At 38.0% G+C, this 16,876-nt stretch overlaps 1 protein-coding gene across 2 annotated transcripts in view; it reads right to left on the bottom strand.

Annotated features, from left to right (window-relative positions):
- The window catches only part of LRP6 (LDL receptor related protein 6), a 123,098-nt gene that overhangs the window by 38,432 nt on the left and 67,790 nt on the right, over nucleotides 1–16,876 (bottom strand). For both annotated transcript variants that reach the window (XM_015870801.2, XM_032446571.1), the window contains exons 6-7: nucleotides 9,722–10,118; nucleotides 9,069–9,240 (exon numbers count right to left, since the gene is read on the bottom strand). In XM_015870801.2, coding sequence (XP_015726287.1) covers nucleotides 9,069–9,240; nucleotides 9,722–10,118 — 569 coding nt within the window. The remainder of the gene's footprint in view (nucleotides 1–9,068; nucleotides 9,241–9,721; nucleotides 10,119–16,876) is intronic.

The raw sequence follows: 16,876 nt of genomic DNA on the forward strand, positions 1-16,876 counted from the left end.
TATCAGAGACATAAAATGCACTAACTCATTAAACCTATTTGATTAAGGAAAAAAGAAAGTTGGGACAGTGTCTTTCTTAAAAAAATAACCTGGAAAGATAGCTAGATGCCTTCTGAACATTACATTAACATTTCCGTTTTCAGACTGGTTTACTGAACTATGTATTTTCAGCTCACTTCTTGAAGCAACAGGTACAGAACAGAATGATTTTTCTGTTATGGCTGCAGTAATATCACAATTAAAACGTGTCTACTGCTAAAAACAGTAGCTCTAACAGAGGAAAAGGGTTTTGGGAGGGGGAGCCCAGTTTCATTAGTTTTCCCATCTAAATGAAATAAAATAAAAATATCTTGATCAACTGCACTCTCTTTGAGTGAGTGAGCAGTCAAAACTTTGTCAGACAAAACACTGTCTGAAGAAAACGATTCTGTCAGTGTCACTAATGTACTAGCAACAACATTCACCCTCACTTCCAAAATGTTAAGGACTGTTTCAGACATGAAATGGGAAGACAACTCAGAACTTCACTGCAGAAGAGATACCTGGAACCTTCTACCTTTGCTTCATAAACCAAGTGTCTCCAGCTGGCCTTACAATTTCTTACTATTAAGTGCTACATAATAGCTTATAATTTTTAGTTTAACAGCTCCCGGAGCCCCCTGTTTCCTTTTGAGCTCTAATCACTTTCCTGAAGAATTTGAATTAATATTTTTCCTGAGCATGGATAATATTCATAATAGGAATGTAGTGAAGATAAATATGTAGAAACAGAAGAGATTATCTTTATAAACATCCCTTTTAATCACACTACACACAGTGCATAAGCTCATTATTTTCACAAAGGAGAACTGATCAATCAGTGCCTACAACAGACTTGTTTTCTCAATCATGGAATTCAATCTTAGAAAAAAATTGGCTGAGTTTTCAATGAATCTGACCAGGTCAGCTAAGGTGACAAGCACACGGGGAAGAGAGTTTACATTTGTAATCAGTGAGACAATTAGCTGTGACATCTGGGAAATTTCACACAACACACACACTCACACAAAGGAATAATACGTTAGTAAAGAACAGTCTAAGACAGAATATCAAACTGATGCACAGAACAGGTTGAGAAGAGATTTTCACAGGTGAATGAAGATGTCTGGCTACAGAAATGAATTCTGGCATACTAATACACAAGGTGGAGCAGCAACAGTCTGAAAGTGTTCTTTAATGTGGGGATAGACTATTTGGGAATAAGAGAATATGGGTGCAGAGAATCAAGAGCAAGCTCATTACTGAGATTTTGCAGCTTAATATTCATCAGCAAAGTCTTTATATGCATAAATATGCATGGAAGCAAAGAAGGCTAGCCAAAACCAACATGAACCCCCACAGTGGTTTGGGGGTCAACTTCCAACTATAAAGTTTTGCAGCCCAACTTCTGATGCTACTGAACATGGGCAAAAGCTTCTGTTCTTTACCTCCCTAAGAGAATTATCTGAAGTACCTTCCCCTAAGGAAATCATCATTTGAAACTTGTTCTCTGCCAAACTTTGTTTTCTTCAGACTCCTCTAAGAGTACCTATAATTGATTTTTGTTCTGTAGAAGAAAAAGATCATAAATACATAAATAAATCTGCTGCTTTGGCTAGCTCAGCTAGTTCACTGAATAGTCCAGTAAGTGACTAAGCCAGGGCAAAGCCAGGGGTCAGACCTTGAGATGCTTTCCACTCCTGGTGGCAGGAAGCTGTTACATTGACTCAACTGTTCTCATAGCAGAATTACTTAAATTCTGAGACTCTGTGCATGCTCAAAATTCTGTTTTTCACTGTAAGTATTTACCAGACTAATATAAAGCATTAACTTCCCTATAAAACAGTTTGTGCTTTTTTTTTTTTTTTTTTTTTTTTTTTTTTTTTTTTCCTGTGGTCGTTAGACCTTTGTAAAGTTACAGCATCACAGGCAGGATCAGGGAAAACAATATAGATTAGAACTACAAGTTCCCAGTGCTAAATTAAAAACCAAACAACAACACATCACCGTGTGAAAAAAAAGCTGATCATTAAGAAGGATCACAAAGACCATCTCAGTATTTTTTGTGCACTACCGTGTTTAAGTCTGGGGGGAAATAAAAATGCCAGAATAATGGAAATTATGGAATAACGGGAGACTGACAGAACTACACCCAGCCGAATCAGAAACAGAAAATAGCTCAATATCTCTTCACATCAACCTCCACCACTTGAAACAATCAAAAATAATTGTTTTGAATACATCAGGCTTTTACAAAGAATCACAGAACTTGAGTTGGAAGAAGCCTTTAAAGGTCACCTGCGATGAACAGGGACATCCACAGCTTAATCAGGTTGCTCAGAGCCCTGTCCGGCCTCACCTTCCATGTCTCCAGGCACAGGGCATCCACCACCTCTTTGGGTAACCTGTTCCAATGCTTCAGAACCCCTTACTGTAAAATAATATTTTCTTATATCCAGTCTAAATCTCCCATTTTAGTTTGAAATTGTTTCCCTTGTCCTATTGCCACAGACCCTGTGAAAAAGCCTGTACCCTTCTTTCTTAGAGCCCCCCGTTTAGATACTGAAAGGCAGCTATCACGTCTCCCTGGAGCCTTCCCTTTTCCAGGCAGAATAGTCTGAACTCTCTCATTCTGTCCTCATGGGGGGCACTTCATCCCTCAGATCATTTTTGTGTCCGTTCTCTGGACATGCTCCAACAGGTGTCTCTTGTACTGAGGTCTCCACATCTGGGCACAGATGTTAATGTTCTTGGATCTTAACTGGACGGATGTTTTAAACACTTTTTTTTTCCCTTTTTTACTTTTATATTAAAACACTTTGAACACCTGCATAAAGTACGTAAGTAGCAATTGCATAACATTATGCTCAAAACTTGTTTCTTTTCTTAATAACAAGGGAACAGTAGCACAAAGTCTTAGCTCAATGTTTGCAGTCCATGGCTAAAATGCCACTCAAATTCTTGAATGGACTCAGTAGACCTTACCAGTAAGCAACTTCTGGTTGCTATTTGTTTACTGTATATTATAGCTTCCCTATCTTTGACTTAATAAGGAAATTTAGTTCTTTAATTCAGAAGTTCAAAAGAAATGTCTCAAGTGAAAAACGTGCAAAGTATGAACTATTTCATTTTTATATAATCTACTGTTTTCATACTGCAGGCCAAGCAGGCATTAAGAAATAAGTGGAAGTTCCCTGACAAAGTAAGTTTCTCAATTCTGAAAAAGGAGGATCCATCTTTATCCCACCCCTGCAATACAAACGTGGTGTTCCTTGCTGAAGGTAGATCCTGCATGCCACAACCAGGTGAACAGTGCACTGTAGATAAAATTAAGATGTCTGATGAAAAGGTAAGGTGTCCTTGCAAAATAAGAAAAGCTGAAATATGGAGGATAGGGCGTCCCTGCCAAACAAGATAAAGCTGATGAATGAAGGCTGAGGAAAAGATCTGGTTAAATAAATTTATTTTGCAGATATACAGCCAGAGATGCTAGCTTAGCACCTGTTTGTAAATCTTGCTTGCTTGACAGGACAAGGAGGGATGGACTTTGTCAAACAGGATACAAAGATAGCTCTAGTTGGGCAAAACAACAAACTCTGAATCCAGATTACAAAGTATGTATAAACAAAGGAAATGAAGTGGGGTTAGCTGCAGGGGAGGATGAATGTGTGGCAGGCAAACCAAGAAGAATATGAACCCTGTGTACCTCAGCCAATAGGGAAAGGGGCAGCACTCACCATAGCATCAAGGTATGGGGATAAAAGAGGCTGTGACCTCTAATGGGCTGAGAGATACTTCCCGGAAATGCCTCTATTAGACTCTCCCTTCATTTGAATAAAGAAAGCTAAAAACTCCTCTGTCTCTTTTTGGGATGATTGAATAAGCCTGCTGGAGCAGAAATTTTCCAAACAAAATTAGGAACAAAATCAACTTGAACTACCTCACTTCTAACACCCACGAAAAGCGTAATGCAATTTTACAAAAAGAGATGTGTTCAACACTTGTTTTAAAACATGGACCTGCTTCTGCCTCTCCATTTTCCAGTGTCTGTTTCAAAGTGGTGGATGGGGACACCATCAATAATCAGGCTTTCAAGACATCAGCATTTTGCAATATTAAAATATGCCATGTGACAACTTCGCAGTCAAAAAAAAATAAATAGTGAATGCTAAGAAAACAAAATTTCCTTATTAGGCTGGTAGTAAAATTGAGGGAGTTGTCATCAGAGGAAAATGCAGCCCTGCAATTTCGGGATTAGAATGTGAATTAGAGCATTCTCTAGATGCCAAGCTATTAGCTCCTGGGTCAAAGACAAAAAGGTCTTCTCTGTTCAAGAATTTTATACTCAAAATGTCTTAGTGGCATCCGCTTTCTGTTGTCTGGCAAGGGGGGGTTCTGAAAGCTTGTGTGTACTTATGCTGAAAAACAGCAGGATGTAAGATTTTCTACATTAATCATGAGGATTAGAGACAGTAATGCTAGGAACGGCTAATAAATTTGGGAATGCAGAAACACTTCAAGTTAGAGCTGCACTCAGAAATCACTAGAGAATAGTTGCATTGTATAGGAGGCAGTCCTTTCTTTAAACTCACCACTAGTAGGTGTAAGCGGGTGTCATCTCTAGCTCTGAGAATGAAGAATAGGAAAGAAGATGAATAAAGAAAAATGAAGCACAGACTGAAAAATTGTGAGAAATCAGCCATATTCATTATTATTTCCTCTTAATGCACACAGCCACACATACACACATCCATTCATAATTGCTTTATCAATACGAGATTTGCTGACCATTAAAAATCCAACCTATGCCTTAAAACAGGTAGTGTACGTGCTCAGAAGACAAATATTCACTTGAGCAGGAAACATAAGACCAATTCAGCAGAGCAGATCATACATTTTTAACCTCATAGCACGGCAGGAAAATGCTTTAAACCTGTGGCAAGTCAATGAGAAATCTTCCCTACTGGTAAGCACAATAGCAGCCATCCATTTCAATAGAAGTTTATCAGCAGTGAAACCTGACCGAGATAAATGACGAAGCTGTTGAGCCACAGCCTGCTTCTGCCTGCTGCAGGCTGCCAGATAAAATGGGAACAAAAGCTCCCTGCTGTACCCCCTGCCAGTCTCCATTAACCCCTGCTGATGCTTTATTATCGTCTGGGGGCTCCAGAACAGCATAGCATGAAACAGTGCATAAAATATAAATAATAAAAGCCCCTATGTGGCACAAACAGACCAGAAACATAGCTTGCAAGAAACGTTAATGTCAGTTGTGCTGCAATTAAATAATGTTTCTGAAGAATTCCACATACTGAAAAGGGAAAAAGCATGCTTTATTTAAAACCATGTATGGAATAGTACTTAAATGCAATGAAGTATCCAAACACATTTTTCCTGATTTTATCCCTACTCCCCATCCCGGACACACACAGACACAAACAAGTAAAGCAGAGACCAGTCACGTACCAGGTCTCTTCATGTTCAATTCTAAGTTTCTTATTTTGACCCTGTCACAACTATATTCTCTGTCGCACCTCTTCCACTGTCTTTTCTGCAAATGCAAGCTTAAAAAATTTACAGAAGATCAAGCCATCTTCTAGTAAACAGTTATTTAAAAAGAAATAAAAACAAGGAGGACAGGGAAGCTGTTACAAGACAGAATTCATGGTTGCCATAGAAGAGAAAGGCAGTGGGAGGAAAAGGGAAGCGATGAAATGTCAGTAATATTTTAGCTATTAGAGGTAATGACATTATAGCCTGATATTTCTGTAGCTTACTATAGCATAAACAATCTAATAGAAAAAAATACAGAGACCACACAAAATCCTGGGGAAAATTCACTAAGATTTATCAGTAATGAGACTCTCCACTGTATTTGCATTACTTAGCACAATAAAGAAGAAACAATCTATTTAAGACTGAACTACTCTTTCAGATGAACACCCCTTCTTCACTCTATAGAGCCTACCCATGCTTTTCTAATTACAGAAACTACTATACTGGCACGCCAATCTATCATTATCAGAGATCATCAATGCTCAGCCCATGCTTGCCTTTCTAAAATGTGATGAGCAAGCAGCAATCCCATGTCTAAGGAAAAACGTGAGGTTTTCCCGAATTTAATATGACAAACTAAAGAAACATTCCCTATTCAACAAATAGAAGGACGATATCAACATGGGAAAACTGAGGCTGTCAGTCCTAAGGTCTACCCATCCCAATATCCTGTCTCAGAGAATAAAAATAACAAATTAGACCTACTGAACAGCAGAATTACACAGCCAATATGCATGTAAACTTCTTAAGAAGAGTCTTTGATTTTCCATAAATTTACAGTTCAGCAATTTGTGGTACAGAACACCAAGTTATGGATATGCAAACTTCAGTGGAATTCTCTTCCACAGATATTCAGTCTTCCTAATAACACCAATGAGCTTTAAATATCCCTGTTCACTTCCAAAACTTACACAGTTTGAAGAATCACCTTTCCTCAGCCCCCCCCCACCTATCATTTTCTCATGTCAATTCCACATGCTTCTGTCAATAATAGCTGTGAGGGAGCAAAAGAGTCCTTGACACTTTCTATAAACCTCTCGTGATCTTATACATCTGCCACACCCCCCTGAACGAACAACTTCGGCAATAAAAATACCATAATAAATTATTTTTAAAAACCACACAAAACAGCACAACCAAAAAAAACCTCAAACCAAATGAAACAAAAATCCAAAAACTTCAATGCAAAACTGTGGGAGAATTTCTTCTCTTGCTTTAAAGGTTTTACCCAGGCTTTTTCAAGATTGTCTGAATGCTAATAAGAGCCCTGTTTAATGCCATGGTTTTGGCTGGGATAATATTTTTCACTATATCTGGTAGCGTGCTATGATTCATGATAAAAATTGTGTTGATAAAACACCAATATATATATTTAAGTTGTTAATGAGCAGTGTTCATACACAGCCAAAGATGTTTCAGCTTCTCTGACACTGCCCTTCCAGAGTGAAATGCTGGAGGAGCGCAAGAAGCTGAGTGAGGACAGAAGCAGGACCGCTGACTCAAACTGGCTAAAAGAATACTCCATTTTGCATGATATCATGTTGAGATGATAAAAGATGGAAGAGGAAGGGAGGGAGGCAGGAACTGGGCAGTGAATTGGCTTAGGAATTAAATGAACCATTCAGATGGTGATGAGAAATAGGATTCTATACTTGTTTCTGTTTGTTTGTTTTTTTTTCCTTTTGTGTGTGTGATTCACTTCTTTCTTTCCCCTCTCTCTCACTAAACTGCCTTTATCTCAACCCACCAGTTCTAACACTTCTATCTTTTTCAGTTCTCTCTCCTCAAGACACAGAGGGTTGCCGACAGTGACTGAACGGTGTGTGGTGCATAGCTACCTAGTGAATAAAACCTCAGTAGTCAACAAATGCAGAAGCAAGAAAAGTCTAACACTTGAAAACTCATGGGAAAAAATAACTAATAAGATTATAGTTATTTTCTGGATGTCCTGTATAAATGCTACATGAAAACCAGGATCAAATTCATTTACTGGCTTATATTAGTTTAAAAACAACAAAATGTAAATTGTCTTGGAAAGTTGTTTGTGCCAGATCAGATATCTTCTGCCTTGCCAGAGACACTGTAATATTGGGATTAACAATATATCATATGTTCTAGCCAGTTTGATGGAACTACAGCAGTAAACTCATGTCTAATCTAGTCAAAAACTCTGAACTGATTCAGCACTAAACAGAATCATTAGCAATGAATACAGAATCCTGGTTCATGATCCTTGAGGTTCCTTCCAACCAGGGCCATTCTGTGATTCTGTGATTCTGGTCTGAGTAAGCCAGAAATGTGTGGGGGAAAAATAATAAGAAGAAAACAATCTCTGTTTTGGCAAGCATGAGTTAGGGGAATGCCTAACCTTCCTTTTGCAAAATACTAAATAAATAAATAAATAAATAAATAAATAAATAAATTCAAGGCAGTATCAGGGCAGAAGTGCTCAATCTATTACAAATAAATCTCTAATCACAGCTTAGTCTCCTTTCCCTTCTTTCCCTGGATCTGCTAAAAAGTTAGGGATATTACAGACTACAAGCCTCATTTTTTAGGAAAAAGAACACCATGCTCTCTGAGGCTCTGTCAAGGAGTGCTTCAAAGCAAATCAGCTTGCAGGCTTGCAGTTATTTTGACTATATGGAGAGCAGTTACACGATCTTCTAGCACAAGATCATGACTTCCAGCTGATGTACTTGAAGTTATTTATAAGTGAAACAATTTCAGAAGACTAGGGAAAATGCAGTGCCTAATGTGATAAGTGCTAAAAAATACTTATTGTATTATAGATTCACTAAGGAAGGCTGTAACTCAACAAAAAGAAGGTAAACCTAACAGAATACAGTAAAACTAGGTATGGTTACTATGCTCCAGGTAGTAGCCAAGTCTCCTGCCTCCAGAAAGCATTCTGCCTTTTGATAATAAACTGAACAAATACAGCATATCAGAAAGAAAGTGAAATCTATCAACTTTCTGGAACCCTAATAAAACTAAGGAGATGCAAAGTACAGAAGATTTTTGGGAATACAATTATATGTAAAATGAGATTGATTTATCTATAATTTATTTTTACAGTTTTTTTTTTCTCTAAAATGTATCCATCTATCTAAGCAGCAGAAAGAACAATAGAAACATTAGTTTAACCTACAAACATTACTCCCAAGAAAAAAGTTTGATAATGATCTAAGAAGCAAATTAAACAAATCTTTATCATATAAAGATCATATAAAAAAAACAAAAGAGAGAAGAAAAAAAAAAGATGGAGAGATCTACTACACAGACACTATTTCTATTTTATAGATGGAAAATATCAGTAAGACCAGTGAGCAACTTGCCTAAAGTCAGAGAAAAAACTTAATTATTTCTTAAAGCAGAAACCAACCATTATCCTATTGCATTTTTGAACTGTATAAGAACTTAAACACTTAGAAAAATAGAGTAACTATGTTCTATAAGCCCAAGGAATTAGAAATGCAGGTGCAATTACAAACCTCTATTTTGTCAGTTTTTGCATCTCCCCAGTATATTTTGCTTTCTGCATAATCCAATGCCAGTCCATTTGGCCACCCAAGCGAGGTATTCACCAGCACAATCCTGTCTGAGCCATCTAATGCTGCCCTCTCAATCTTTGGAATTTCTCCCCAGTCAGTCCAGTACATGTACCTGCAATAGAAAGAAAATCTTTAGCAGTCTTATTAAACCAAATTTTCAATATTTACATCACTGCTTCTGCACTACAATTCCCTGAAGCCAAATAGCACACATAAAAATGCATTTCAAAGCCCAATATATTTTCTTACCTAAATAGCAATGCCCAGCACATCTAAAATAGTACTGACATGTAAGCAGACTGATACTTTACATATTTTACTCCTATATCAATTTTCTGAGAAAGACCACATGACAAATTGTATTAGCAAGAATAAACAAATGGATTTTAAAGAGAAAATAAAACCTAAAAACGCAGAATTTAAATAGTCAAAAGGGAGCAGTGAGAGCCTCAGAGCATTAACTTTCAAAGGAGGCCAGTATTTCCATTTTGAAAACCTAGAAGTTCATCATTGCATCCCATTATCTGTGTGCATGTGAACAGAAGTATCTTCTTTGTCTAATACTTAAAAAGTGCTCATGAACAGCTCCTTACCCTACCATAGGATCCAGCACAATAGCTCTAGGTTCTTCCAGGTCTTCCGATATCAAGATTTTTCTCATGGTCCCATTAAGCCTTGTAACTTCTATACGGTCTGTGCCAGTGTCAGTCCAATATAGATTTCGGGCAACCCAATCCACAGCAATGCCATCAGGATGAGCAATCTGTGCTGTGACAACAAACTGACTACCTGACCCATCAATGAATGAGCGACGGATGGCCCTAACTTCATCGTCAGTCCAATAGATGTACCCTTCCAGAGGATCAAAGTCGATGGCAATGGCATGACGGATGTCTTCCAGTGGCAAAACGATGTCTGTAAAATCTGGAGTGTCTAAGGAAATGCGTCTCAAATCAGTACGGCGGGCTAGAAGCAGCAATTCAGTGGCACCTACATGTGTAAGGCAAAAACACAACCATCTTACAAACACTGTACAGTAGTGGTAAACCTGATTCTCCACTATTCTCTGCAAGCGAGTCCAGCTGCTCTGATTTCAGTAGTGTCTATCCAAACTGATGGGCACCATCAGAGAATACCACTCAAAAGCTTCAAATGTAAGGTTAATCTTCTGAAGAACAAACCAGATATATCTACAGAGGAAATTCACTGGTTATTTCCTTGACCAAAACCTATTATGCTGGACCTGTTTTCTATCCAGATCATTCCCTCCAAAAGATACTGAAATAGCTATGAAGCGATCATGCTATGGTTTTCTGCAAATAACAGGTCTGCAGTCGCTCAGATGGAAAAAGTAATTAAATCATTTATTGACTGTAGTTGTTGGTATAGTGGATGACTGTCACAAACAAGCTGTGTGTGTTTCAGCAGCACCCTTAGAGGGAGAACTGTAATGGAGTCACACTGAACTGAAAGCATACAAAAGACCTTTTTTAGGTCAAAAGTCAGAATCCTAATAAATAGCTAAGATCAGCTTGCACTGCAAAAGATGCTTTCACACAGGACAATATGAGCTGCTACTGTACTACTACTAAAGTAGTACACTGCTAGGCACCTGACTGATAAAGAACTTATTGTCTATCCTATCTTATTCTTGTTTCATTTTATATTCTATCTTGCAAGATTTTAGTCTAATGAAGGCTAAACAATCACCACGCCCCATTCCAATTTAACAGGCTTATCAGTTTGGAGTCTCAGGGAGATAAGAGCAGTTTAGGCCTTGGAGAAGTCTGAGCTGAGGTAAAAAATGCACACAATCCAAATGCAGGGAAAGTATGTTGGGACAGCTCTCTTCAAATAGCGATGGGAAAGGTTTGGCAGGGGGTGACCTATGTGCAAGTGCAGAGGAAAAAAAGATCAAGTATGGGGGAGAGGAAGGTTTAAGTAAAATATAAAAACACTGCAGTGAAAAAGAGTCATTATAAAGCTACACGCTGTTCATGCTTGATCTTACAAAGGTATAAATAAGGTGTAGGACATTAAAAGAGTAACTACTAAGGTAACTAGGTAGCTAATTTTAAAATACACATATTTAATGCTTGACGCCAATTTTATTTTTTTTTTAATGTCAGTAATTGTGGTGGGTGTTGGATGAAACCTCACCGAATGTCAAACTCTGGACAGATGCCAAAGCAGCCACTGCTTCACTGAGAGCCATTTTAACACATTAAAAATATGTAACATGCTTTTGCAGTACTGCAAGAAACTCTACTTTTCAACAGCTGAAGTTCAGATTATTATTACAAGTGTTCCTGATTAGTAGTCTAGAATGGATTTAGATCAGCTTAGGATCCTATGTCCTAAAACACATTCCATTAAAAGACACGTATACATTACTCAACTGTTCCTAGTGAATAACTCTTATATAGTAACTAATATCAGGAAGAGGGAACCTTTAAATACATGTATAAACATCCTTCAAAATAATTTAAAGCACGTGACAGGGTAAATGAAAAACAGGCATGTTAAGAAGATTTTTACGATTATAAAAGCAACCAATCTTGTCACAGCAGTCTATACGTACATCTGTGTTTGTTGCTACTAACTATACAAAACAAGGAATGATTAAGATCTAAGTATTAACCTGCATTATGGTCATTTGAGGTATTAATATGTAACCAAGCATTAACTATTAAGGTTCAATATCTTAAGCACTTCTTTCCTTACCAACTTCACAGTCATTTACTCAACTTACCCTTTAAACAAATCTGTACATATATTGGTAATAGTAATAAATTGCTTTATCTAATGGAATTAACAGTAAGCTCAGATTTCCAAATAGTTCGGAAGCTATATATGAATAGTCTACTATATATATGCATACATATATATATATATAAATCTAAGGCATAATTTAAAAATAATTTCTATGTTGAAGTGGACAGCCATCTTGAAGAACCAATGCCAATTCCCCATAAAGACTGGCTTGAGTACAACTATGCCTTCACAAAAGCTCACCCTTAAAATCGACCAGCTGACCTTCCAATTGCTCTTGAAGTGAAGTCATTTCAGCAGTTTCAGAATCCTGCTTCCAGGTTGCAACACTTGTTCGGTGCAATAACGTAGTGTGTCTAAACCTTAATTCAGCATTAGGAAATTACTGCCTTTCAGCCAACTCATGTTGCACAGGGGATTCCTGAACTAAAAGTGTTCTGCATCTGTAGAATCGTCTAACATTCTCCCATGTGACTCCAATCAAGCAATAAAAAGTTTAGTTTACTTTAAGGCTATTATTCAGGCATTAGCAAACTAACATCTCAGCTTCTTAGTCAGATCACCACTCATTCCATTCAGGAAAGAGAAACTGAGCACAGAAACATCTCATTTCAAGGTAGGCTAGGTGAAAAGCACTTCAGATACCTTTAGGCTTGTCCTGACAATAGCAAGAACAGCAAACACAAGAGCTGGGTGCATTTATGGTATGATCGCCCGACCATCTCTTTTGCAGTCAAAAATAAAAATTAATAAATAAATAAGGCAATCTGGAAACCAGAACAATTTGAACTTCTGCAAAAGACCAGCTGCAAAAAGAGTCTGGTGCTGATAAGAACCAGTCAGAAGACTGCTCAAGGTACTCAAAGCTGAAAGGACACAACAGAATCGATCAGTTTTGATCATCTCTACTCCAGAGTGCAGTTACAATGCAAAAGCCAAAATGTGACTGCAGGATCTCCATACTTCATCACTCCATCTCTTGCATATGGCTGTACCATAGTCAAAGTCAGGCCCTTTTGCTTACCCCCTTTACTGATCTTTCAGACAATCAATTCTAAGCGACCCATAAATTATTTAACACAAAAACCAAAATTACAACCAAACAACCAAAAAGAAACCTAAACACCCACATCTTTTACAGCCCATTCCTACTGGGGACCAATATTCTTTCTGAAGTGCCTCAGTGCCGGAGACATCTAGGACAGTTAGCAGTTTTTCTAAGAACAAGCCCCTTACTTAAGGCATCTAAATATGGACATAAAAGCTTTACTCCAGACTCTTGTATTTGAAAGCTTTAGCCTATTTTTATTAAGTACTTTTGAAAGCTGGGATTACAAGCTCATGGATAGTGCATTACATTAGTCCTAGAACTAATACTTCCTTCAAAAAGTCACTATTAAGAGTCAAAACAATTTAAACCTCTGTGCTAACTGAAGTTAAGGGGGAAAAGAAGGACAAAAGGAGAAACAGCAAATATACAGATATATGCAGTAACATAGCTTTTAAGTTCAGTGTCTAATGCCATGATAACCTTTAGAATTAATTACACTTCCCAAGCATATAAGTCCTCAGTCATTTGTAAGTTACGGAACTTTAAAACCATCAGTGGTTGCTGAGGCCAATAATACTACACAGACACATACTCAGGAACCTTCAGATAAGAAATGCTAGATCTACATATACGGTCGTTTCTCTGTAAATGATAAATCAAAATCATTAATAAAACCTCAGAACAGTTATCACACATTTGATAAATGTCTTTTCCCAGTTGGAAAAAAACTATTGCCAGAGAACTCCTTACAATGCAAATAGATGCACCCAGTTCTTAAAAAACCAACCAAACCAACCAAAGCCACCAAACCACCAAAAATACCTACAAAGGTAAAAGGAAATTTATCTGAAATTATTTTTTCTTTTCTTCTTCTTTAACATAAACAATAGAGCTCCGGGTTTTAAATTAACATCTTGATCTGTCCAGTGAAAACACTGGCAATTCCAGACAAAGAAATTTGGTTTTTGGAATTTAGGTCCGCCCAGTGCAAACTTCTACTTACTTTCCCAGATTCAGCTTTTTTTCCTCAGCACAAACCATGGATCTGAACTGGTAAAAGCAAGTGTAGAAAATAAAGAAGGAAAAATCACCTCAGGCAAAGTTGCACAGGGATGGATAAGTGTTCAGGCACTAACACGAATATAATTCCAAAGACAGAGTTGGAAGCTAAACCTATTTATTTGAATAAAAATGACTACTGAACAGGTCATTTAAATGTAGCATACCAGAGTGAGAAGAACAGTGGTGCCCATAATACCACAAAAGAGAAGACTCAGTTACGTACTAACATGAGGGGGAACAGAAGGAGGTGCTGGGTTCTGCTTCTGCTCACCAACGGCAGTGCAGAAATGGCACAGAGCTGCTTCAGGAGAAGGTGAAACTGGGAAAAATTATTTATTGCGAGTGGTCAAACACTGGAACAGGTTTCCTGGAGAGGTGGTTGATGCCCCATGCCTGTCAGTGTTCAAAAGGCATTTGGATAATGCACTCATTAAAGTGCTTGAATTTTTAGTGAGCCCTAAAGTGGTCAGGCAGACAGACTTGATGGTCTTTGTAGGAATTTTCCAGCTGAACAGTTCTATTCTATAAAAATGTGAATACAGAAGAAAAAGCTAAATGACTACAAATACAATGCCAGCATAGGTAAGAGTACCCTACTGTGTGCTCAGAAGAGACTGTATTCTCTGGACATTTCTGACAGAGAAAAAGGTGGCCATGACAACTAGATGCTCTTCCTCCCATCTTGGGGGATAGAGGTTTTCAAACGCTCACATAGAAAATAGGAGATCTGTCTGCTGCAAGCCCACATCTCAGTTAGCTGCTTTGTACTGTCAGTGCTGTGTATATTTCTATTATCAGTATTATCAGTTCTTGGGAAAAATAGCTGATTTTATTCCCAATCATCACTCTTTTCTGAAATATGATGGAAAAGTGTTTATAAGCAGTGGATAGGGGTTTATTGTCCAGAACTCTCACAAAAACAGTTAAATTACCCTAAGGTGTAATGGAAAAATAAAAGACAAAAAGCCAAGAAACCAACACAGAGGGGGAAGAAGAGAGAGAAAAGATTTCCTATAAACCAAGATTATTCAAAAATGCTAGGTTGTCATGGAAACTGCTCGGGGAGGGTCAGCCAGCCTCACCTTTGGCTGCAAGGATCATCTGTCAAAGCCAAACCACTGCAAACAGCACAAACAGGCACTCAAAATTCACTCATCAAATTCCTGCAGATCCTGGCCAGGGCTCATTGACACTGAGAAGCAAACTCGTTAACAAAGAGGCTCCTTGCAGCATGAAACAATTTAGTTTAGTAACTGTCCTGATTTTAGCTCTACTGCTTGGAGCCAAAACTGTCTTCAAGAAATTAATTTGCCTTAGCCTCACTTTCACTATTTTCTTTTTCTTTTTTTTTAACCTGTTTGTCATTCCTTTCTTTCCCCACAGTTCTAATGTTCTTATTCCAAGATAAGCTGTAATTACTCAATCAGTGTTTCAGTGTGTTTCAGCACAGTAGGTACATACTGAAACAAACTGAAGAACTGAGGTGAAAATATTCTGTTTTCAGGGTTCAGCTCCACTTTCACAGCACCTGTAGTAAACAGGCAAGTATAAATAGGAAAAAAAATAATCACACAAAAACCAACAGCAAGAAACCATAAGCACACTGCTACCCCTCCTCAATAAATACTACTTGTCACACTAATTTCAATAGTATACACAAAAAAGAGAAAATACATTTTCTTTACTGGTATCACTAGGCAGCCTAAAGAAAGAAAGTCAATGCAAACACTAGAGATTTATATGCAAAATGTGGTCTGTGGCTAGGCTAGCTGTGCTTGCCCACCATTCCCTCCTTCCCTTCCTCAAATCAGTCACTGCAGCCTTTGCAACTGTGAGCAGAGATCACAGTGAAGCCCTGACTTGAAGAGCTCTGGCAAGTTATAGGTCACTCACATAAGCCCTAAGTCTGCTACCTACACCTTTATTCAGTGAGAAGAAAGAATGCTCTCTGCAGAGTGAGAAAAGGATCAAAAATGTTTTGTTTTTGGGCACACGTAGCTCTAAACACTGAAACAATAAGCAACAAGCCTCCAGGACTCCCCTAGCCCTTATACTCTTTGTGGAAGTTGGCTCTGTGTAGGACTATCAGTTAAGTGCAGCCAATGGATCTGAGGCTGTATGGGAAATTGGTAATCACAGCCTGAACCTCTGATTAATCAGCTGAGGCAAAGGTTGGGTCAGCTGTGGGAGCACAGGTGAGAGTAATTTAGCTGTGCTCCCGGAAGGGGTGGAGCCTAGACCTCATTTAAGGGCTGACCCCCCCACTGAGGCAGCATCCCTTGGAGATTGCTCCCTGGTGGAGATTGCCCCAGCTTTTCCAGCCAAGGCATCGATATTGGTGAGTTTCCCTTTACCTTTTGAATATTTATAATATGAAATAATATTTCATATTATCCACCCTTTCAGAGATGTAGCTGTAGCAGATTGTTTCTCTTGCACATGGGATAATTTGGTTCTAACTCTAAGTAAGTAATGGAACATAGCACCCACTGAGCCAAGTATGTGTGGATGTGATTTTCTCTCACCCACCCATTTTCCTTCTTAAAAACGAACAGTGAGAGGATTTCTTTGGAAAAAATATGCAACAGTAGAGCAGTTGTTAAAAATACAGCATCACATTGATAAGCATGTGATAATTGCTCTTTTAAGATGCTTTTTGCATAGGGACAGACAGCAAGCTGTAATGCCTCAATGTCTCAGTAATTTGCTTAACAGAATTTCTGGTAAAAGAGGAGCTGTGTTTGTGAGCCAAGTATACGTTATGGCTGAATGAGAAGAAATAATTTGGCTTATCATATTTTCAGGGAGTAGGAGGAAAAAAAAAACCAAAAACAACAGCCTTGTGTTCTGAGACATAAGGAAT

This window comes from Coturnix japonica, chromosome 1 (genome assembly GCF_001577835.2).
Source record: "Coturnix japonica isolate 7356 chromosome 1, Coturnix japonica 2.1, whole genome shotgun sequence".
NCBI lineage: Eukaryota > Metazoa > Chordata > Aves > Galliformes > Phasianidae > Coturnix > Coturnix japonica.